Raw genomic sequence first — 24,772 nt, forward strand, 5'->3', positions numbered from 1 at the left:
TAGTATTTACCATAGAACCATAGTGTGGTTTCAGAAAATATTAGTTGAATAACAAATAAATGAAAGAAAAAACCAAAAAGGAGCATTCATAGAGAATAATGGTATGGGGGTGATCCAGATGGAGGGGACATCTTAGGCAAAGGCGCTGAGGCAGTAAAGAAGCTGAAGTATATGTGACCCTGAAAGGGGGCCCAAGGGGCAAAAGCACTGAGATGGGCAAAGGGAATAGTGGCACCTGCTGAGTTCGGGTGGCGGTGGCAAGGCCATATTCAAGTTTAATGGCCCTGGTAGTGAGTTTAAGTTTTATTTCATATACAGGAAAGCAACATAATCCAGTTTATATTTTAGAAAGATCGTATCAGTTGCCGTGTGGAAACTAGATTGGAAGGGCCAGGAGAGGACCTAAGGAAGCCATGCTGTTATTTAGGAAAGAGATGATGGTGGTGTGGATAGGGTTGTGGTTGGTGGAGGAGGAGAGAAGTGCACAGATCGTAGAAGTGTTTTATAAGCAGTCAAGATTTGTTGATGGAGTACATGTGGGCAGTGCTCAAGACTGGGTTCCACATTTCTTTTTTTCTTTTTCTTTCTTTTTTTTTTTTTTGTTTGATTGGGATGGAGTCTCACTCTGTTGCCCAGGCTGGAGTTCAGTGGCACCATCTCGGCTTACTGCAACCTCCACCTCCCGGTTCAAGTGATTCTCCTGCTTCAGCCTCCCAAGTACCTGGGATTACAAGCGCCCGCTACCACACCCAGCTAATTTTTGTATTTTTAATAGAGATGGGATTTCACCGTGTTGGCCAGCTGTTCTCAAACTCCTGACCTCAAATGATCCGCCCGCCTCAGCCTCCCAAAGTGCTAGGATTACGAGTGTGAGCCACTGTGCCTGGCCTTACATTTCTGATGGAAGGGTGCCATATACTGAGAAGGGGAAATCTGGCAGGGGAACAGGTTTGGGGAGAAATCAAGAAATCTTTTTTTTTTTTTTTAATTTTTTGTTTTTTAGAGACAGGGTCTCCTTCTTTTGCCTAGGCTGGAATGCTGTGGTGCAATCATAGCTTACCACAGCCTTGAATTCCTGGGCTTAAGCAATCCTCCTGCCTCCACAGGCACATGCCACCACATCCATGCTAATTTGTTTCTTCTTTTGGTAAAGATGAGGTCTCGCTGTGTTGCCTAGGCTGGTCTCAAACTCCTGGGCTTAAGTGATCCTCTTGCCTTGCCCTCCCAAAGTGTTAGGGTTACAAGCATGAGCCACTTGCCCCTGGCCAGGAATTCTATCTGTATATCTTTATAGGTCTTGAGACATCCAAGCAGAGATGTCAAGAAGGCAGTATGTGAGTTTGGAATTCAAAGGAACGGGCTGGAGATACACATTGGAGAGCTGTCAGCATCGAGACAGTGGGTTTCAAACCTGCATCTGTGTCAGAATCACCTGGCGTCATTCCCAGAGAGTATGATTCAGTGGAGGTATCTTAGGCTTTTTCTGGCAAACAAGAGAAACCATCCTGAGCTGATTTAAGCAGAAAAGGGCTGCAGTGAAAGGGAATGTTCAGTAGATCACAGAATTTCTGGGAAGTTGGAAAATGGGCTGGGCAGCAGGCAGGATCTCAGCCAAAATCATGCCACGGAGCCAATTTGGCAGGACACTGCTGCCACACACTAAATGCCATTGCTGTGTCACTGTCCCCTGGACACTAGGCACCATTGCTGCGGTTGCCACCAGCATTGGAATGGATCTTCCACTGTGCTCCTGATTCAAAGTCTGTAGTGAGGGCTTCTGATTGGTTGAGCTTAGGTATAAGGGAGGCTGGAAAAGCAAGAATTTGTTGTTTTCAGCTTTCATAGGAGGTGAAACTCTGCCAAGACTTGTGCAGTGAGGAAGTCCCCAGACATAGGAAGGAGGTCAGGTGCCAGACTGGCACACAATGACAGATGTACTTGACAGCAGGTTTGCCAGCTTGTGGGAGTGTCTGGGAATCTGCATTTAAACCAGCACCCTGGAAATTCCCATGCAGGTGCTGCCTGAACCATATTTGCATCCATTGCTTGAACTGGTACTTAAAGCTGTGGGGGCTGGGCGCGGTGGCCCACACCCGTAATCCTAGCACTTTGGGAGGCTGAGGCAGGGGGACCACTTGAGGTCAGGAGTTTGAGACCAGCCTGGCCAACATGGCGAAACCCCGTCTCACTAAAAATGCAAACAGTTAGCCAGGCACGGTGGCACGCACCTGTAATCTCAGCTATTCGGAGGCTGAGGTAGGATAATCACTTGAACCTGGGAGATGGAGGTTGCAGTGAGCTGAGATTGTGCCACTGCACTCCAGCCTGGGTGAAAGGGCAAGACTGTGTCTCAAAATAATAAAAAAATAAAAAATAAATAAAGCTGTGGAATGGACAAGATCACCTAGAGAGAGGAATGAAGAAGGCCCAGGCCCAAGCCCTGGGGATCCTCAGTATCAAGAGATTGGGATAGGAAGAGGAATTAATAAAGGAGACCAAGAACGGGCTGCCAGTGGGGAAGGAAGGAAATAAGACAGTGTTGTGCCTCAGAAGCCAGGAGAGAAGTGTTCTGAGGAGAAGGGGTGCTCGGCTCTGTTAGATGCTGCCCAGATGCCCAGAGGTAAAATAAGACAATGACAGACACAGCCTCTGGCTTTGGCAACATGGAGGTCATTGGGAACCTTAAGAGCAGATTTAGGGCCGGGCGCGGTGGCTCACGCTTGTAATCCCAGCACTTTGGGAGGCCGAGGCGGGCGGATCACTAGGTCAGGAGATCGAGACCACGGTGAAACCCCGTCTCTACCAAAAATACAAAAAAAAAATTAGCCGGGCGTGGTGGCGGGCGCCTGTAGTCCCAGCTACTCGGAGAGGCTGAGGCAGGAGAATGGCGTGAACCGGGGAGGCGGAGCTTGCAGTGAGCCGAGATTGCACCACTGCACTCCAGCCTGGGCGACAGAGCGAGACTCCGTCTCAAAAAAAAAAAAAAAAAAAGAGCAGATTTATGGCTCACGCCTGTAATCCCAGCACTTTGGGGGGCTGAGGTGGGTGGATCACCTGAGGTCAGGAGTTCGAGACCAGCCTGGCCAACATGGCAAAACCCCATCTCTACTAAAAATACAAAAATTAGCCAGGTATGTTGGCAGGCACCTGTAATCCCAGCTACTCAGGAGGCTGAGGCAGGAGAATTGCTTGAACCCGGGAGATGGATGTTTCAGTGAGCCGAGATCGTGCCACTGCAGACACAGCAAGGCTCCATCTCAAAAAAAAAAAAAAGCAGATTTAATGCCATTTTCGCCTCCACACCATCCTGGACTGATTTGAGGAGGGGGCAGATGAGAAGTTCTCCCTAGAAGGGGAGCAGAGACATAGGGTGTGGCTAGAGCCCTGGGATCAACACGGTTTTCTAGGATGGACTGGGGACCCAACTGCACTGAACCAGCCTCCTCCCTACCAACAGCCTCTGCACAGGGGGCTGAGGGTCTTCCCAGAGTTGTCAACGTTGAGCCTGTCTCTCAAAGTCTCCTTCTCTCCCCGAATTTGTCTTTTTTTGTGCTCACTTCCTTGCCTAGTGTTCAGCTGTTTCTGGCCACTGAGGTGCAAGGAGACAGATGACTCAGGCAGATTTGGAGGCAGAAACTGTAACTTTAGGTCAGAGCAGAAGGAACATCTTTACCTGAAGGCAATTTGATCATATCATTCTCAGACAAGATGCTGCTAGAAGGTCCCTTCGATGGGCCTAGAACTTGGGCCCAGGGCAGATGAGGGAGTGAGACCCACAGGGGCACAGTGAGTGGCTTCTGTGACTCTAGGGCAGGGCCCTGGGAAAACTGCGATTCCACCTCACCAACGTCACTGGAGGTGCTTTGGAGGGCATGGGAGGCTGAGCTGGGAACAGCTGCTGGAGGTTCTCTAACTTGACTGGTTTTAGACCTTGAAAGAGCTTTTAAGAATCTCAGCTGCCGCGGGCTACACCCAAACCCACTGAATCAGAATCTCCCAGGGGCGAGGCCTGGGCAAGTGTGCAGTTCGAAGTTCCCAGGTAACTGATGAGCAGTGGGGGTGAAAACTATTGTGGTAAGCTATTGCATGCCCACTGAAGGTTAGTAATCCATTAAGCCATATTTACTGAACGCCTGTGGTGTACAAAGGCAGGCTGTGAGGGCATGGGGAGAACTAGACAAGATCTCCTGGGTGGGAGGACTCTGCCAGTGAAAAGTTGATTGACAACCTGTAGCGTACAGGGATGTGGCTGAGGTCTGTGGCGAGAGTCCAGTAACTAAAGTCAGACAGACTTGGGTTTGAATTCCTATTCGCTGTGTGACTTTGGGCAAATGACTTAACCTTTCTGAATCTCGGCTTTCTGATCTGTGAATTAGGGATGATGATAACTGTCTTATCGGTTTGTTTGAGGGGATAACACATAAAAAATCTAGCAAGCATAAACCTAGCACGTAACAGGTACTTAGTTAAAATTAAAATTAAAATTCTCTCTTACTATAAACACAAGTACACCTGCACACAGGGTAGTTAAAAAGAACAGGAAACATACAGAGAAAAGAGGAAAGTAATTGCAATAGGGATGTGGTAATTACCATGAGTGAGTGTTGAGATTATCTGTGCGGTCCTGGCACCAGAGCAAAAAGGGAAACCTTGTGTACCTTGGAGGTGTTGGAGAATGAACAGCTGAGCCTGATTTTGGACAAGGCAGGGTCTTCCCTCAGCTCTGCCCTTTGCTCTCTGCCTTCTGTTCATTTCTTTGTCAAACATTTGCTAAGGCCAGCGTGGTGGCTCATACCTGTAATCCCAGCACCGTGGGACGCCAAGGTGGGAGGATCACTTGAAGCCAGGAGTTTGAGACCACCCTGGGCAACAAAGCAAGACCCTGTCTCTACGAAAACAAAACAAAACATTTGCTGAGAGGCTACCTAGCAATTCTCAGTCCTGGCTGTACCCTACAATCCCTTAGGTTGCTTTTAGGTAGATTTCTTCTCATTCAGGTAAAATTCACATAACATGAAACTCACCATTTTAAAATGTACAATTCAGTGGCCTTAAGTATATTCACCGTGTTGTGTAGTCATCACCACTATGTAATTCCAGAACATTTCCATCACCCTAAAAAGAAACCCTGTATTGATTAGTAGTTACTCTCCACTCCCTTTTCCCCAGCCCCCGACAACTTTCCATCTCTATGGCTTTACCTATTCTGGACAGTTCATGTGAATGAAATCCTACTATATGTGGCCTTTTGTGTCTGATCTCTTTCAGTTGCATAATGTTTTCAAGGTTCATCCGTGTTGTCTGGGTTGTGTTAAAAAGCAATAAAAATAGGAAAAACAAACACACCAGGCAGTGTTGTAAGCATTTTTCAGATATTAGCACATCATAACACAGGGCCTGTCCAGTTATTTGGATACAGAGAAGGTGTCTGCTGGGCAGGAATATCTACTGTGAAGCCCTTTCTGTGTGTCATATGCTGGGCCATGTGCTTAAATGCCTGACTGAGTTCAGTCTGATTAGATAGATGCTGTTATTATGCCATTTGACAGATGGGGAACATCTGTCAGAGAAGCTGTGTCACTTGCCTCAGGTCACACAGCTAAGAGGACTGGAACCAGAATTTGGACTTTAGGACAGTATGACTTAAAAGCTGGAGTCCTTAACCCTTGCTCTCTTTTCTGTATTGCCACTGGGCCTTGCTAATATGTATTCATACATTTAATCATTCATTCATTCCACACATGCTTATTAATACCCACATCCTGAGTCTTGTGTTGAGTGCTGCAGATACAAAGGTAAATGAGCCATTCCCTGCCTTTCTGGAGTTTTCAGCCCCGTAGAGATCAGACATGTATGGCAAATAAGGGCCAGGATGCTCTAATGAAAGCCTGTAGTGGGCACAGGATGGAATAAAGGTAGGCAGGATCAGTTCTGTTGTGGTGGGGAGGGGGTGACCTGTAAGTTGAGTCAGGAAAGATGAAGTGTTTACTAGACAGAATGGGGCAAGGGCCCTCCAGGCAGACGGAGCAGCATGAGCAAAGGTCTGATGGCTGGAAACAGTTTGGCATATTTAGGAAATTGCCAAGAGTTCGATAGGGATGGTTTTAAGGGACCAGTGATGGATAGCAAGCCCAAGTTGGGGGCAGGGAGGGATTCATCCTGGCCAACAAGGGAACCCAGAAGGTGGGAAGTACTGTTTGCTGCTCTGTCCAAGAGGGCAGGCCAGGTTCTTCCCCAGGGTTGAGTGGAATTCAGGGCTTGAGGCCAGGGGTCGGGTAGGAACCTTCGGCGGTTAGTCCAGCAAAGTTCTTGTTCTCTTAGCTCATCACCGCCAAGCAATCTCCTGAGGAAAATCCCAGCCAGGAAACTTGGGGTTTGCAGAGGCCTCAGCATACATCGAGCGTGTGGCTCCCTTCTTGCAACCCCTCTTCCTCCCTGCTTCCTACCACCCCACAAGGGACAGCCGGTAAGGCTGAGCTGGTGAGGCTGGACAAGTGCCCAGGCTGGGAAGATGTCTGCAGAGGCCTGACCAAGGGGCGCACAGCCAGTCACAGGCTCCAGCAGTGCAGGAAGGAAAACAGCAAGAGGCCAGAGGATCCTGAAATAATAAATGTCAGAGCAGACAGGAGCCTTCCCGTCACCACCCAAACCCTTCATTCAAGAAGAGGAGTCAGAGGCTCAGGGTGGGAAGGAGACTGGCCAGGTCATACCGCGGGACAGGGGCAGGGCTGGGGCTGGCCCTGGGTCCTGGCTCCCAGGCCTTGCAGTGTAGCCACCGCAGGGGCTGTGGGGTGGCAAGCAGGGCCAAGGGCCACCTTGGTATGGATGAGGCAGAGGGATAGCTGGGAAGAGCACTGCCCTCCTCTGGCATCCCCTTCTGCCCCAGCCTGGACTCTCAGGTGCTGGGGGTTGGGGCTGATCCAGAGGAAAACCATTTGGAGTCTTTCGCTTGCTCCTGCTGGTGGCTGAGGTTGGAGCAGCCTTGTAGGGTATGACTAACCTCAACTGTGTCCTAGCGCTTTGGCCTGGAAGGGGATTTAGAGCTCTTGTCTGTTAGCTCAAAATTGGACAGATGAGGAAACTGAGGCATAGAAGGAGGAAGGAACTCGCTCAGAGGCACACCGAGGGCTTAATGGCAGAGACAGCCCTAAAATTCAGCACTTTCCAGTTCAGGGCTCTTGGTCTCATGGCCTTGTTCTATATGCAGTAGAAGGCCATTCTCTCAGAATGTTTCTGCTGCACCTCTGAAGATGCCTGGCATCCATCATTAGAAAAAACATTACCTCAATTTCTTTTCACAGCAATCCTTACAGAGATAACTGGGGCTAAGAGAGAGAGGATTTAGCTCATAGTTTGCTTTAGTGTGATAGCAAGGAAGGGCTCTGGAGGCAGAGGTCTCTGCGCTTCTTAGAACTTCCTACATGATCTTGAGCAAACTGCCTAACCTACCCCAGCCTCAGTTTCTTCATCTGTAAGATGGGGAGGATAATAACTACCTCACAGAGCTGTTGGGAGGAATAGGCCAGGTAACAAACATAAAGTGCCTGCCCCAAAGTGAGCAGTCAGTTAGTGGGGCGGTAGGTAGTTGAATTCATGCTAATAATAGACTCAAGCTGGGAGCTTGGAATGGGAGTCCTTCCTGTTGGGTGATCTGCTCCAGGCCAGGGCCTGGCTGTGTTCCCATCACCCTGTCATGCTTGGGGAACAAGGCTGAACCCTCTTTGTCCCGCTTGAACATGGATCTGCAGCCGAGCCCTGGAGTTAAACTTTCTATGTTGAGAATTACCAAGTAACTGCCCTATTCAGAACCCTTCAGGAGCACCCCATCATTTATAGAATAAAACCTAGAGGTTTGGTTAAAAGCATGGACTCTGGAGCTCAACTGCCTGGGTTTATTTTATTTATTTATTATTATTGTTATTATTATTTTTGAGATAGGGTCTCGCTCTGTTGCTCAGGCTGGAGTACAGTGGTGCAATCAGAGCTCACTGCAGCCTTGACCTCCTGGGCTCAAGTGATACCCTACCTTAGCTTCCCAAGTGGCTGGGACTACAGGTGTGTGCCACCATGCCTGGCAAGTTGTTTTGTATTTTTTGTAGAGACGGTTTCGCCATGTTGTCCAGGCTAGTCTCAAACTCCTGGGCTCAAGCAGTCCGCCCACTTGGGCCTCCCAAAGTGCTGGGATTACAGGCAGGAGCCACAACACCTGACCTGCATTTTCTGTAAATTGGCAATTGGATCTAGAAGTGAGAAGCCCTGGGTTTTTTTTTTTTTTTTTTTTTTTTTTTGCATTTTCTTTTTTTGTACTTTATCATTTTGTTAAATATTTTAAGTGTAACTTGGTTTGCTCATTAAGGTATTGTATTTTGTATTTTTTTTTTTTTTTTTTTTTGAGATGGAGTCTCACTCTGTCACCCAGGCTCTAGTGCAGTGGTGTGATCTTGGCTCACTACAACCTCCACCTCCTGAGTTCAAGTGATTCTCCTGCCTCCCGAGTAGCTGGGACTAGCCAGGGTGGACCACCACACCTGGCTAATTTTTGTATTTTTAGTAGAGACAGGGTTTCACCACGTTGGCTAGGATGGTCTCAAACTCCTGACCTCATGATCCGCCCCCCTCAGCCTCCCAAAGTGCTGGGATTACAGGCGTGAGCCACCGCACCCAGCCAAACGTTGTATTTTTAGGATCATGTCTAATATGTAGTACATATAATTTAATCATCTTTGTGGACACTGGAGTCAAAGACCAAAGAGCCAGGATTCAGCCACCCCACAGGAAAACTCCTTTTTAGCGTTGGAGTTTCATTGATCTTCCCACATCACTTATACTGTTAGTATTGATTGATTGAAAAATATGGGAAAGAACAGATGAATTCAAGAATGCTTTTAAAGAGTTCTGTGTCTTATTGATCATAGAGTTGCGCATATTTGGAATGTGGTCAAACTAATTTGTGAAACATTTTTATACTCGTCAGTAGTGCTTATGATAAGTGTGGCTTCACAGGGTCCTGCTAGTAACACCATGGACCTCCAGGGTCTGGGTCCATTGCCTGGAAATGAACAAGGGAGTTAGAGTCTTAACAGTTTAGTTCCCAGGTCCACATTTTGGCTGTGTGAGCTCAGGCAATGATCTTCACTGTTCTGTGCCTCGCTGACTCATCAGCCAGATGGGAACAAAAACGATGACTGCCCCATTCAGATGCTGTGTGTCTGAAATGGTGGGTGTCAAACTCCCTTACAAACTGTAAAGCTCTATACAAGTTTTAGGTTGTATTGTTTTTTTCCTTTTTTTTTGAGACGGAGTCTCACTCTGTCACCCAGGCTGGAGTGCAGTGGCGTGATCTCGGCTCACTGCAACCTCTGCCTCCCGGGTTCAAGCAATTCTCTGCCTCAGCCTCCTGAGTAGCTGGGACTACAGGCACCTGCCACCACACCCAGCTAATTTTTTTTATATTTTTAGTAGAGACAGACTTTCACCATCTTGACCAGGGTGGTCTTGAACTCCTGACCTCATGATCCACCTGCCTCTGCCTCCCAAAGTGCTGGGATTACAGGCGTGAGCCACCACACCGGCCTAGTTTGTATTTGTTAGTTTGCTTGCATTTCCAGTGAAACCTGGGGCAAGAAACTCACCTGAGCCTTTATTTTGCAGTCTGTAAAATGAGGAGGTAATGTTAGATAATCTCTAATATTCTGTGACTTCGTCTCTTAAGGAACACCACCATAGTCCAAAGCAAAGATAGAAAATGTTTTTCATCTCTCTGCCAACTCTAGTTTAATTGGTAGAGGCTACCATCATATCTTAACAGAATGATGAACCAAATCCACAGTCAATGGGGAAAACACTGTGATTGATTAATAATGGCTATAATGGGCCAGGCGTGGTGGCTCACACCTGCAGTCCCAGCACTTTGGGAGGCCGAGGTGGGCGGATCACGAGGTCAGGAGATCGAGACCATCCTGGCTAACACAGTAAAACGCCATCTCTACTAAAAATACAAAAAAAATTAGCCAGGCATTGTAGTGGGCGCCTGTAGTCCCAGCTACTCGGGAGGCTGAGGCAGGAGAATGGCATGAACCCAGGAGGCGGAGCTTGCAGTGAGCCGAGATCGCACCACTGCACTTCAACCTGGGTGACAGAGAAAGACTTCATCTCAAAAATAGTAATAATAATAATAATGGCTGTAATGGGCCAGGTGAGGTGGCTCGCGCCTGTAGTCCTAGCACTTTGGGAGGCCAAGGCAGGCGGATTACCTGAGGTCGGGAGTTCAAGACCAGCCTGGCCAACATGGTGAAACCCCCGTCTCTACTACAAAAAATTAGCCGGGTGCAGTGGTGCACACCTGTAATCCCAGCTACTCTGGAAGCTGAGGCAGGATAATTGCTTGAACCTGGGAGGCGGAGGTTGCGGTAAACTGAGATCATGCCATTGCGCTCTAGCCTGGGCTACAGAGTGAGATTTCGTCTCAAAGTAATAATAATAATAATAATAATAATAATAATGGCTGTAATGGTCATGGGATGACACAGAAGTGATACCTATGCACTATATTATAATGGTCCAAAGGAATGAATGTCTAATGGTGAAATGTAATCTGTATCTCCAAAGGCCTTAGCTCTAGCAGCTCTGCCCCCTTGTCTGAGTTGCCTTGGTAACCACAGCTGGCTCTGAGAAACCATGGGAATGAAGAATGGGTCCTATTGATGAATCCTGACCCAGGAGGGGGCATGCAGAAGGCCCTTCTAGGCAGGGCAGCTGGGCATGGTCTAGTGCTGCCATCTGTGGTCTTTTGCCTGCAGAGAACACAAACCAGAGAGCCAGAGTATGGGGTGTGTGTGTGTGTGTGTGTGTGTGTTGGGATCAGAGTAGGGGACACAATGGGCAGTGCCAGCAGCTGGAATTTAGGCCTTGTCTAAGGCCAGGGTAGGCTGCCCAAAGGACTCCAGTGGGCTTTCCAAGCTCAGACATGTCTCTTACACTAAGACGTGTTTCAGCCACCTTTGCCCAGTGCCTGCCAGGCTCTTGCATGGATCCGTTGACTCTTAGCTTTGAATGAAATCTAAATAGCTGTCCATTCTAATCCAAAATCCAGTGTCTGAATCACTCTCTAGCACCTAAAGTATTTGAATACTTCAAGTGACATGGAGCTCACTGCCTTCAGGGGTGGCCTGTTCTTCCTTAGGAATGTCCCCTGTTTGAGCTGAAATCTGTTTCTGTCTCCCTAATTTCCACCTCTCAGTCCTGGGAATCCTCTCTGAGGCCAGCCTGAACAAATCTGTTTTCTTTTTAGTAGGACATCCTTTACAGTGTTTGTATTCGGGGCCTCACCATTGCTGTCAACCTTGTTTTCCTTGGACAGATCTCCCTCTGTGCCCTGCCTTCTCCCTCTCCTAAGCCTGAGGGGATGGTGAGGGAATATGGTAGAGGTGGTGGAATTGGGATTTAGGTGTGGAGGCAGATCCAGTCCCAGGATCAAATAAGCTGTGCCCCCTAACCTTTGTGGGGCAGCTTAGAGATGGGGAAAGAACATTGGCCCTGGATTTGGCTAGTCCTGGGTTTAAATTATAACTCTGGGCCAGGTGCAGTGGCTCATGCCTGTAATCCCAGCACTTTGGGAGGCGGAGGTGGGCAGATCATCTGAGGTCGGGAGTTCTAGACCAGCCTGGCCAAGATGGTGAAACCCTGTCTCTACTAAAAATACAAAAATTAGCTGGGCATGGTGGCACACGCCTGTAAACCCAGCTACTCAGGAGGCTGAGGCAGGAGGATCGCTTGAACCCAGGAGGCAGAGGTGGCAGTGAGCTGAGATTGTGTGTCTGCACTCTAGCCTGGGCGAGAGTGAGACTCTATCTCAAAAAAAAAAAAAAGAAAGAAAAAGAAAAGAAAAAGTTACAGCTCTGCCACTGTTCATCACTGTGTGACTTGGACATGTTCCTCCTCCTGACAGCTTCATCTTTAAAATGGGAATGGCAATGCCTTCCTCAAAGAGTGGCCAGGATAGTGACAAGTAATGAGGCTGCACAGAGCAGGCACTCGGGATATGCTGCTTGCAGTCTCCCTGCCCTGCAGCAGAGGTCTGCTGTGGTCTCTCTCCACCTGTGCTTCCACACAGCTTGCTGATGAGGATCAAAGTGGAGTTGGGGGTGTGAGGAGATATGTTTAATTAATTCAATGAAAGTTGAGAAATTCCTAAACCAAATTCAATTTAATTTTGAAGTAGATAACATTTTTAGTTATCAAATAGTGGACAGTATTCTAAGCACTTTACCTATAGAATTTACTTAATCTCCCCAATAACCTTATGTGGTATGCAATATTATCATCTTCATTTTATGAATGGGGAAACTGAGGGACTGAGAGGTCACATCAGGTACCTGGTGGAGCTGGAATTCAAATCCAGGTAGTTCGGGGACAGCCCCATACTTTTAGCAATGATGATGCACTGCATCTCTGAAGAGAATTAGAACAGTAATTCCCAAACTTTAGCATGCATTAGAATCACCTGGAGGGCTTGTTAAACCACAGATTGCTGGACCTCACCCCCAGATTTTCTGATTCAGCTGGAGAATTTGCTTTTCTAACAAGTTCCTGGATGATGCCTGCTGCTGGTTGAGGGCCCCCACCTTGAGAATCTCTGACTATCAGGGGCTAAATGGGCCCACCTGAACCCAGAGGCTGATTTTTTTTTTTTTTTTTTTTTTTTTTTAAAGACAGGGTCTCATTCTGTCACTCAGGCTGGAATGCAGTGGCATGATTATAGCTTACTGCAACCTCGAATTCATGGGCTCAAGAGATCCTCTCACCCCAGCCTCCCAAATAGCTGGGACTACAGGTGTGTGTCACAGTACTTGGCTAATTTTTTTTTAAATTTTTTGTAGATGGTTGGGTGCAGTGCCTCATGCCTGTAATCCCAGCACTTTGGGAGGCCAAGACAGGAGGATCACTTGAGGTCAGGAGTTTGAAACCAGCTTGGCCAACATGGCGAAACCCCATCTCTACTAAAAATACAAAAATTAGCCGGGCATGGTGGTGGGCACCTGTAGTCCCAACTACTTAGGAGGCTGAGGCAGGAGAATTGATTGAACCTGGGAAGTGGAGGTTGCAGTGAGCCCACTGCACTCCAACCTGGGCAACGGAGAGAGACTCTGTCTCAAAAAAAAAAAAAAAAAATTTTTTTTTTTTTTTTTTTTTTTTTTGGTGTAGATGGGGGTCTCACTTTGTTGCCGAGGCTGGTCTTGAACTCCTGGGCTCAAGTGATCCTCTCACCTTGGCCTCCCAAAGTGCTGGGATGATAGGAGGGAACCACCACACCTGGCTTTTCCTTAATCTATCCAGTTTCATGGGGAATGAGGGCTGATCTCACACAGAGGCAGAAAATAAACCACAGTAAGAACCATACTCGTGTTTTCCAAATGCCTCAAGCCTTGCCACATGCCGCCATGTTTGTGATCTCATTAAGCCTCACGGTAATTCTGTGAGTTAAGCAGAGAATGGATTTTTCTGCCTGTAATCCCAGCACTTTGGGAGGCCGAGGCAGGCAGATCACGAGGTCAGGAGTTTGAGACCAGCCTGGCCAACATGGTGAAACCCTGTCTCTACTAAAGATACAAAAAATTAGCTGGGCATGGTGGTGGGCACCTGTAATCCTAGCTACTCGGGAGGCTGAGGCAGGAGAATCATTTGAACCTGGGAGGCGGAGGTTGCAGTGAGCCGAGATTGCGCCATTGCACTCCAGCCTGGGCAACAGGGCGAGATTCTGTATCAAAAAAAAAAAAAAAAAAAAATCTATTTTAAAGGAGAGGAAGTTTAGAAAACTAGCTGGGCTAGTGTCACCCAAGGAGATAATTTTGGAGATGAGGGGCTAGAATCTTAGCTACTGACTCATCACAGCACTCTGGAAATCTCTCTGCCTTTCCCCAAAATACCTTCCTTTCCCCAGGAAAGACAATTCCTATCAGAATTGTCTCCTTAAAACTAAATTTTTTTATCAGTGTGTGGATGAGTGGATTAAAAAAAAAAACCTGCATTTCTTTAGCTTAAATCTTTGAGCCCTATTATACCACGGGATAGGTGTTATCAGTCATTTATACCTCAGTGTGAATGATTTTCAGATATTTTCTTGAGAAAGGGGTAATTAGAACTTTTCCCTTTTCATGCTCCCTTTGGGCACTTGCATGTTCTTAAGTCTGTGGGTCTCTTGAAGGAAGGGGCCGTGTCTTACGTGTCCTCACCATCTGGCACCATGCCTGGCTGAAACAGTCACCAAGAAATGCTTGTTGAAATGAATGAATGAATGGAGGAACTATGTTCCTGTCCTTGCCCATTCTTCCCAGAGCACACCTCCCTTCCTGGCAGTCCTGCCATTTATACCAAGCGTTCCCCTCCCTCTACCTCGTAGTGCAGTCTCTTTAGTCTCTTTTCTGCCTGTCCAGGGGCCAGAGTTTTTTTTTTTTTTTTTTTTTTTTTTTTTTTTTTTTTTGAGGCAGAGTCTCGCTGTGTCACCCAGGTTGGAGTGCAGTGGCGCGATCTCGGCTCACTGCAAGCTCCGCCTCCCGGGTTCACGCCATTCTCCTGCCTCAGCCTCTCCGAGTAGCTGGGACTACAGGCGCCCGCCACCACGCCCGGCTAATTTTTTGTATTTTTAGTAGAGACGAGGTTTCACCGTGGTCTCGATCTCCTGACCTCGTGATCCGCCCGCCTCGGCCTCCCAAAGTGCTGGGATTACAAGCGTGAGCCACCGCGCCCGGCCTCAGAGTTAAGCAACACAGCTTACGGGACGCCTTCCCCATTCCTTCAAAGCAGACATGGCTCTGTTTTCTCTGGATTCCCAGGAACCTTCCATCATAGCCCTTATCACATTGCATGATAAGTGTCTGTTTATAATGGCTTTTTCTTCCCTTCAATGATGATGTCCTTGAGAGCTGAGATTGTGTCTTTTTTTGTTTGTTTGTTTTTTGAGACGGAGTCTCGCACTGCCCCCCTGGCTGGGGTGCAATGACGCGATCTCGGCTCACTGCAGCCTCCGCCTCCCAGGTTCAAGCAATTCTCCTGCCTCCGCCTCCCGAGTAGCTGGGACTACAGGCACATGCCACCATGCCCGGCTAATTTTTTGTATTTTTAGTAGAGACGTGTTAGCCAGGATGGTCTCGATCTCTTGACTTCGTGATCTGCCAGCCTCAGCCTCCCAAAGTGCTGGGATTACAGGCGTGAGCCACCATGCCTGGCCGAGATTGTGTCTTTTTTACACAGGGTGTAGTGGGCACTCAATAACTAGTTGAATGAATAAACAGCCATGTGAACTTGGCTGCCAAGAGCAGTAGGGACGGGAATGGTATCTGGCTGGGAAGCTGTTTGCTGATAGATGTCTGACAAGGGCATCGAAAAACAGTCTGTGGCTGGGCGCGGTGGCTCACGCCTGTAATCCCAGCACTTTGGGGGGCCAAGGCAGGCGGATCATGAGGTCAGGAGATCGAGACCATCCTGGCTAACACGGGAAACCCCGTCTCTACTAAAAAATACAAAAAATTAGCCGGGCGTGGTGGCGTGTGCCTATAGTCCCAGCTACTCGGGAGGCTGAGTCAGGAGAATGGCGTGAACCCAGGAGGCGGAGCTTGCAGTGAGCCGAGATCGTGCCACTGCACTCCAGCCTGGGCGACAAAGTGAGACTCCATCTCAAAAAAAAAGAAAAGAAAAGAAAAGAAAAACAGTCTGTGAGTGATTCAGGTGACTTGTCTCCCTTTACCAGTTAGAGCTCGTTTCAGCCACAAGTGGCAGAATACCTACTATAACAGTGGCTCAAATAAGAGATTTCTCTTTCGTATTAAAGAAGTCCACAGATAAGTAGACTGGGGCTGCTAGGGTAGTTTCCTAATCACTAGGGACAAGGCTGATATCTTGTTGCTCCGCCATCCATAACAAATGGCTTCTACTTCATGGTCCAGGATTGCTACCTGAGCTCTAAACATCGCAAGCACATTGTGGCAAGAAGAAAGGGGTGACAGAGGGTACCCTTGCATTCCCCTTTTTTCTTTTCGTTTTTTTTTGGGGGGCGGTTTGACACAGGGTCTTGCTCTGTTGCCCAGGCTGGAGTGCAGTGGCACAATCACAGCTCACTGTAGCCTCAACTTCCTGGGGTCAAACAGTCCTCCCACCTCAGCCTCCTGAGTAGCTGGAATTATAGGCACATGCCCCATGCCTGGTTTTTAATTTTTTGTAGAGACAGAATCTCACTATGTTGCCCAGGCTGGCCTCGAACTCCTAGGCTCAAGCAATCCTCCCCCCCAGCTTCCCAAAGTGTGGGATTACAGCCATGAGCCACCACACACCAGGCCCTTTTCTTCTTAATTAAAAAAAGTCAACTTTATTTTTTAGAGCAGTTTTAGGTTCACAGCAAAATTGGGCAGGAAGTACATAGAGTTCCCATATACACACAGCCTCCCCGTCTGTCGACAGCTCTTACCGGAGTGGTACATTTGTTTCAGTGACCATACATTGACACATCATCACCAAAAGTCCATAGTTTACATTAGGGTTCACTCTTAGTGTTGTACATTCTGTGGGATTGGACAAATGTATAATTCCATGTATCCACCATTATAGCATCATACAGAAATGTTTCCTTGCACTAAAAACCCTCTGTGCTTCACCTGTTCCTCCTCCCTACCCCCATCCCTGGCCACCACTGATCTTTTTACCGTCTCCATAGTTTTGCCTTTTCCAGAATATCATATAGTTGAAATCATGTAGTAGCCTTTTCAAATTGGCTTCTTTCACTTAGTGATATGCATGTAACTTTCCTCTGCATCTTTTCATGGTTTGATAGCTCATTTCTTTTCAGTGCTGAATAATATTTCACACTCTGGATGTATGACAATTTCTTTATCCATTCACCTACTGAAGGACATCTTGGTTGTTTCCAAATTTTGGTAATTATGAATAAAGCTGATGTAAACATCCATATGCAGGTATGCATACGTTTTCAACTCATTGAGAAAATATGAAGGAGTATGATTGCTGGCTCATTTGGCAAGAGTATGTTTAGTTAAGAAACTGTCAAACTGTCTTCCAAAGTGGCTGTACCATTTTGCATTCCCACCCACAATGGGAGTTTCTGTTGCTCCACATCTTTGCCAATATTTTTGTTTTGGGGTTATTTGTGTATGTGTGTTTTTTTTGTTTTTTTTGAGATGGTGTCTCGCTCTGTCACCCAGGCTGGAGTGCAGTGGCACTGTCTCGGCTCACTGCAACCTCCGCCTCCCAGGTTCAAGTGATTCTCCTGCCTTAGCCTCCCGAGTAGCTGGGACTACAGGAGTGTGCCATCATGCCTGGCTAATTTTTGTATTTTTAGTAGAGACAGGGTTTCACCATGTTTGCCAGGCTGGTCTCGAACTCCTGGCCTCAAGTGATCCACCAGCCTCAGCCTCCCAAAGTGCTGGGATTATAGGCGTGAACCACCGTGCCTGGCCTCCCTTGCCAGTATTTGGTGTTGTCAGTGTTTTGGATTTTGGCCATTCTAACAGGTGAGTAGTCCCTCCCTTCCTTTTTATTTTTTATTTTTTTAAAGCCACTTTATTAAGGTAGGATTGACATGTGAAAAGCTGTCCATAGTCAGTGTATACAACTTGATGAGTTTGGGGGTTATCTCCCTTCTTTGTAAGATACTTCTTGGAAGTTAACAATTAAAATATTATATTCCATGGCCAGGACTTAGTCCCATGACCACAGTTAGCTGCAAGGTAGGAAATGTAGTCTTTATTCTAGGTCGCCAAGTGGCCATCTGAAAAGTCAGGTTTCTTGTGAAGGAAGAAGAGAGAATGGACACTGGGAGCCACCCAGTGATCTCTGCCACACTACAGGGAAGGGAAATCTCTCAAACTTGCTTAAAGGAACTTCGTTGGGTGGGTTCAGGGGTATTTCATGGAATTTCACCAAAGACATAATGTGTGGAGTTTGCCTCTGAACAGGCAGCATCTGGAAAGTTGCCAGAAACCAGCACCACTCTTCCTCTTCTGCCTTGCTGTGGTGGTATGGGGCTTGTTCATTTCGTTCTACACATCTGCTCTGTTCTTTTCTCTCTGCATGTGGCAGGAAGGACATCCCAGCTTTAGCATTTCAGTCAGTCAACTAGCTTTCCAGAGCCCAATTCCAGAGTCCTTGGAGAAAGAATCTGATTGGTCCAGCTTGGATCAGGTGGAGAGAGAATCTCATTGGTTTAGCTTGAACCAGGTGTCTCTTGACTCTGGCTAGAGCAAACAAGGCTGCAGGGGCCCACCTCCAGAGGAACGGAAGGCAGTTTTCAGAAAATGGGTGTCATGGGATGGGAAGACTCCTCAAAATGTATCTAGAGCATGAACATACTCCTGTCAGGTCCATGTCCCAGGACTTTGCAAACCATCATTCATTTAGGTAAACATTTGTTGAGCACCTTCTGCGTGCTAGGCACATGGATCGGCCCTCTAGGGATTTTGGAAATCTTTTTGGAAATTGTTCTTATCTTTTTTTTTTTGAGATGGAGTCTCGCTCCCATTGTGCAGGCTGGAGTGCAGTGGTGCAATCTCAGCACACTGCAATCTCCACCTCTCAGGTTCAAGAGATTCTCCTTCCTCAGCCTCCTGAGTAGCTGGGATTACAGATGTGCACCACCACACCCAGCTAATTTTTGTATTTTTAGTAGAGACAGTGTTTCGCCATGTTGGCCAGGCTGGTCTTGAACTCCTGACCTCAGGTGATCCACTGCCTTGGCCTCCCAAAGTGCTAGGATTACAGGCATGAGCCACTGTGCTGGCCCAATTGCTCATATCTTTAACCTGAATCGTCTTTTAGAGCGAAATCATAGCTCCTTAAATTACTCACCTTTTAGCTTTCCAGGTTTCAAGATGGGGATCAAGGGATTTGGTAAACACGTGCTTCTGTTTCCCCATCAGGATTTTGGGGAACCATAGAGATGGCCATGTTCTCGCCTCTTTTTTTTTTTTCTTTTTCTGTTGGCCAGTTTAGAAAGAAATGTTCTTCCCTCCACCTCTTTGTCTCTTTAGTAAGAAACATTTTGGTTGTTTTTTGTTTGTTTGCTTTGTTTTTTGAGACAGGGTCTCCCTCTGTCACCCATGCTGGAGGGCAGTGGCGCAATCAGGGCTCACTGCAGCTTTGACCTCCCCAGGCTCAGGTGATCCTCCCACTTCAGCCTCCCAAGTAGCTAGGACTATAGGCACATGCCACCACATGGAGATGGGGTTTCGCCAAGCTGCCCAGGCCGGTCTTGAACTCCTTGGCTCAAGTGATCCTCCTGCTTTGGCCTCCGCAAGTGCTGGAATTACAGGTGCACCCCACCACACCCAGCTAATTTATTTGTTTATTTTTCTTTTCGGTAGAGATAAGGTCTCACTATATTGCCTAGGCTGGTCTTGAACTCCTGGCCTCAAGTGATCCTCCTGCCTCTGCCTCCCAAAGTGCTGGGATTATAGGCATGAGCCACCACGCCCAGCCTCATGTTTTAACCAACTCAAATATGATGCCCTCTCCTTAATCTTCCTGATTCTTTTGTTTTCTTTCTTCAGCCCTGGGATGGGCCTCCACAGATCTCAAATATGAAAGTGTCTCAAGTTCACACCCGAGGAGGAGAATGTTAGATTTATAGCCCCTGTAGGAAAAGAACCCAGAACTTGGCAGACCTTCCTAGCATCAGCAGCAGCTAATGATGATGATCACAGGTGCTGTTCATTTTGAACATACTCCATGCCCAGCACCAAGCTAAATCCTGTATGTGCATCCTCTCATACATATAGCCCTCATACCAACCCTGAGAGGTAGGCATCAATTTCCCCATTTTACACATGGCTAATCAGGAAGCTCAGAAAGAATAGGCAACTTGTGCCCAGGCACGGTGGCTCGGCCTGTAATCCCAGCACCTTGGGAGGCCAAGGCAGGTGGATCACTTGAGGTCAGGAGTTTGAGACCAACCTGGCCAACACAATGAAACCCCATCTCTACTAAAAATACAAAAAATTAGCCAGGTGGTGGGCACCTGTAATCCCAGCTACTCAGAAGGCTGAGGCAGGAGAATTGCTTGAACCTGGGAGTCAGAAGTTGCAGTGAGCCAAGATTGTGCCACTGCACTCCAGCCTGAGCAATAAGTGCAAAACTTTGCCTCAAAAAAAAAAAAAAAAAAAAGAAAAGGCAACTTGTTCAAGGTCACATAGCCCCTGAGTAGTGGAGCTGAACTTCAAAACTAGACCGCCCTTCCTCCAGAGGCTTCCCACGTGCCACTGGCCTCTGAGAACACTCCACATTGCCTCTGAGTTCTGTCCCATGCATGTCCTCTGGTGGGTATCATTTTGAATCTTTGGCGGTACCATTTCAAATGTGTTTACTAACTCTCATCATGTAACTCTGGAAATCAGACTCTGATCCCATTTTATTTTTGTCACTGGGAAGAACAGCTGGGCTGGGGTCAGGGTGGGGCTGTGGTGCATGGATGGAGCACTGTTCTGTTGCACCCGGGAAGTCCAGCTCTGTGGCGTCCCCACCATGTGACTCTGGGTAAGGGCCTACCCTCTCTTGGCTTCAGTTTTCTCATCTATGGGCCTCTTCCAGCTCGACATTCTGTGCTTACCAAGTTAACTGTGCATTTCACAAGGATTTTATGAGGTTGTCAACTTCCACGCCCCACTGAAGGGGGTAGTGTTTCTCATCTAGGCTGAGCCTGCCTGGGGCATATGAGACTTGCTTCTTGCCATCACATCCCTGGCATTTCCCACATTCTGATGTTTGTTCTGCAGTCTCTGGGCTTTGGGGTTATCTGGTGTTGTCTCTCCAGTTCTTCCCAGTGGGGATGGAGTGTGCCCCCTCCACCCTCTGCTATCTCCCCAGACCCAGGTAACTGAATGCCTCCAACCTCTCTCTGCTCACCCATAGCATCCTGGCCTCTTCCTCCTTGTCCTGACATAACTGTTAATTGAGCCTGGGGTTTGGTGAACAAGTGTCCCCTGCTTTGTATCTTAAGGGAACATAGAGATGTGTGTGTTCTCCCCTCTGGCCTTTTGCTCAGCATTTTGTACATATTTACAAATCATTCATCTTCTCAGCAACTCCACAAGTCCCCTAGTATCATCCCCATTTTGTAGGCAAGGCACTCAAGGCTCAGAGAAGTTAACAGATTTGTCTAACGGACACACCAGCTAGTGCCAGAGGCAAGATTCAAACCCAGGCCTGGCACACCCTGTCATGCCACGTGCCTTTGACTCACTACATTTACGCTGCATTGGATTCAGGGAGAAAAGTCTGTGGTCTTCTTGGAGTGGTGTGACTGGTCTGTGGTTTCTGTGTGGTTTTTTGTGTTTGGTAGGGTAAACAGGAAGATCCTAGGGATAGGTTCCAGAGGACAGCAAAACTCAGCGTATTTGTTTGGAGGGTGGTGAGGGGGTGGAAATCATAGAGACAGGGTTCCTGAAGGAAGCACCCTTTTCCAGCTTGGCATCCCTGAACCTCTGTCCACATTTGCTTCCAGATCTTGGAAGGAGACCAAGCCATCCTGCAAAGAATAAAGAAGGCTGTGCGGGCAATCCATAACTCTGGCCTTGGTAAGTGAGCCTGCTGGGTGCCCTGTCTGGTCAGGAAGCCCCTCTCCCAGCCCCAGCCTGGAGCTAACTCCAAGTTCCCGTCTGTACCTCCACAGGCCATGTGGAGAATGAAGAGCAGTACCGAGAGGCCGTGGAATCCTTAGGCAACAGCCACCTGTCCCAGAACAGCCATGAGCTGTCCACAGGCTTCCTAAACTTGGCCGTGTTCACCCGCGAGGTCGCTGCGCTCTTCAAGAACCTGGTGAGGCCCCTGTCTCTTCCTTGCCCAGACTCAGGGTAAATCTAGTGGTCTTAAGAACCTGACTAGGAAAGGGTCCATTTCCTTCCTTCTCCCAATTTGCCCTTGACCTCTGACCTGAAGTCAGACCTGAGGTCCCTTTCCAGCCCTGACCCTTCTTTTGGATAATCCTCCTTTCTTTCTGGCTTCTTACCCAACTAACTCTTCTCTCTCTGTTCTCCTCCTTCTCTTCACCCAGGAGCAGAGGGGGTCTCACAGCAGGGAAGAGCCCCATGCAAGGGAGGGTTCCCTGGAGGAGCTTTGGGATAAAGGAGAGACAGGCTCGAGGGTTCCTACCTTTATACCGCTACTGCTGCCACTGCCACCACCACCGCTGCCACTGCCGCCACCACCGCTGCCACCGCCTCCTCCTCTACTCACTCCCTCTTTGTCCTCTGCTTTCCTAATCCACATCTGCTTCGTACTTAAATCCCAGGACCTGTCCCTGCCTCTACAAGCCTCTCAGCCCCTGTACATGGCCCAGTGGCCTCAGGTTGCTTCCTGATGGCTTCCTTGATGACTGCCTCCTCCATGGTTCAGTTTGAACCCAGGTTGCCTGGCTCCAGAGTCCAAGCATAAGCCTGGCTACACTGCCTCCCAGGAAGGCCTCTCGTCTCCCTCCAGGCTCCATGGCATTGGAGCAGCTCTTGTGGCTCCAGTCCTACCCAGCATCCTCCCTGGTTGGCAGGGGCACATCATCCTTGAGAGGCAATGTGCTCAGTGGTTAAGTACCCAACCTTGGACCTAGACTCCAGCTTGGAATCCCCACTCTGCTGCTTACTAGGTCAAGTCGCTCAGTCTGCCCAAGCCCCAGGTCTCTCATCTGTGAAACTGGGATAATAATGCTACCTACCTCACAGAGCGGTAATGAGGATTAAGCAAGTTAGTGCCTACTTTATGGTAAGTGCTCAGTAAATGTTGGCTAATATTATATTAATGGCAAAACAGCAATTACTTTTGCACCAACCTAATAAAATCTATCATTGTTATAGCTTTTGGCATAGCTGTGCCTCGTACACTGTCCTGCACGTAAAAGCCTTTAACAGTGTTTGAGGCCGGGTGCAGCGTTTCACACCTTAATCCCAGTGCTTTGGGAGCCTGAGGTGTGTGGATCGCTTGAGCCTGGAAGCTCTAGACCAGCCTGGGCAATGTAGTGAGACCCTGACTCTACAAAAAATATGAAAATTGCCAGGTGCGGTGGCTCACGACTGTAATCCCAGCACTTTGGGAGGCCAAGGTGGCGGATCACTTGAGGTCAGAGATTTGAGACCAGCCTGGCCAACATGGTGAAACTGTCTTTGCTAAAAAATACAAAAATTAGTTGGGCGTGGTAGCAGGTGCCTGTAATCCCAGCTACTCAGGAGGCTGAGGCAGGAGAATCACTTGAACCCGGGAGGTGGAGGTGGCGGTGAGCTGAGATCATGCCACTGCATACCATCCTGGGTGACAGAGCGAGACTCCATCTCAAAAAAAAAAAAAAAAAATGCCAGGTGGGGTGGCGTACGCCTGTGGTCCCAGCTACTCGGGAGGCTGAAGTAGGAAGATCAGTTGAGCCTGGGGGAAGTCAAGGCTGTAGTGAGCGTGATTACACCACTGTGCTCCAGCCTGGGTGACAAAGCAAGACCCTGTCTCAAAAAAAATAAAATAGTATTTGAGTTCAATTGAATTAGTGTCCTTCTTTGTTTTCACCTCTTCTCTCCCTGTTTCAGTCAAACTAGTGTTTCCTGGGGGTCTGCTGTCTAGTGGGCATTGTACCAGGTGACACAGGAAAGTGTCAGACTGCCTCAGAGAACCACAGCCTAGGGGGGGAGAGAAAAACTAGTGTGTGGACTAGTATCAAGAAATACCAGCAGCATGGCGCAAACTCAAGGACCCAGCAGCTGGTCACAGAGGCCTAGTGCTGCCATGGTTCAGAAAAGGGGAGATCAGCATAGACCAGTCGGGAGGAGTAGCCAGGAGAGGCTTCCTGGAGAAGAGACCCAAGCTGTACCTTGGAAGCTGGTTGAAATATTAGGCCTCTTTAGGTTGTGAAATCACAGAAACCCAACTCAAACTAGGTTAAATTTGTAAAAGGGAATTCATTAGCCCCTGTAATGAGAAGTCCAGGGGCGCAGCTGGCTTAGGCTCCATCCTTTCCTCTTTTTTTTTTTTTTTTTTTTTTTTGAGACGGAGTCTCGCTCTGTCACCCAGGCTGGAGTGCAGTGGCACGATCTCAGCTCACTGCAAGCTCCGCCTCCCAGGTTCACGCCATTCTCCTGCCTCAGCCTCTCTAAGTAGCTGGGACTACAGGCGCCCGCCACCACGCCCGGCTAGTTTTTTTTTTGTATTTTTAGTAGAGACGGGGTTTCACCGTGGTCTCGATCTCCTGACCTCGTGATCCGCCCGCCTTGGCCTCCCAAAGTGCTGGGATTACAAGCGTGAGCCACCGCGCCCGGCCCATCCTTTCCTCTTAAGATAGTTTCTCTGTCTGCTCAGTGGGCAGGATAGCCCAGCAGGCCCAGATGCCCATCTTACCAGAATAAAGATGGTCTTTCTCCCACAACTTAGGCAGAAAAATCCCAGTGAGGATTGTGATTGGCTGGCTTGGGTTGCGTGCCTGTTCCCTATCCAGTCCCTCTATCCTGGGGCTGGGGTGCCCTGCTCAGATCTGACTTCTACGTTTACCCCATCTGACCACAGAGGAGGAGTTCCCCACGGGAAAGGGGGTTCTATGACCATTAGTAGGGGAGGCTCTGAAGCGTTAGCCAGCCCAGAACAACAGACGTGCACTAACAGGTCAATTTGAGAGAGTCAGAGAAGAGAAGGGAGGCTGCTCCTGGCGAGGAACAGGGAAGAGACTGACCATGGGGTGCTGCTGGAGCAGTGCAGCAGTGAGGCTGGAGCCATCAGGGGAGGGGTCACTCCGACACACCTCAGCCTC

The 24,772-nt window shown here is 48.3% G+C and overlaps 1 protein-coding gene across 5 annotated transcripts in view; it reads left to right on the forward strand.

Annotated features, from left to right (window-relative positions):
- ASAP3 (ArfGAP with SH3 domain, ankyrin repeat and PH domain 3) overlaps positions 1-24,772 on the forward strand; it is a 56,883-nt gene that overhangs the window by 7,633 nt on the left and 24,478 nt on the right. For all 5 annotated transcript variants that reach the window (XM_055261837.2, XM_055261833.2, XM_055261836.2 and 2 more), the window contains exons 2-3: positions 21,503-21,575; positions 21,671-21,816. Coding sequence is in view for 4 of the 5 variants with exons in the window: in XM_055261833.2 (XP_055117808.1) it covers positions 21,503-21,575; positions 21,671-21,816 (219 nt within the window). In the remaining variant the exon portion in view is untranslated. The remainder of the gene's footprint in view (positions 1-21,502; positions 21,576-21,670; positions 21,817-24,772) is intronic.

The sequence above is a fragment of the Symphalangus syndactylus genome, chromosome 22 (assembly GCF_028878055.3).
Source record: "Symphalangus syndactylus isolate Jambi chromosome 22, NHGRI_mSymSyn1-v2.1_pri, whole genome shotgun sequence".
Classification (NCBI taxonomy): Eukaryota; Metazoa; Chordata; class Mammalia; order Primates; family Hylobatidae; genus Symphalangus; species Symphalangus syndactylus.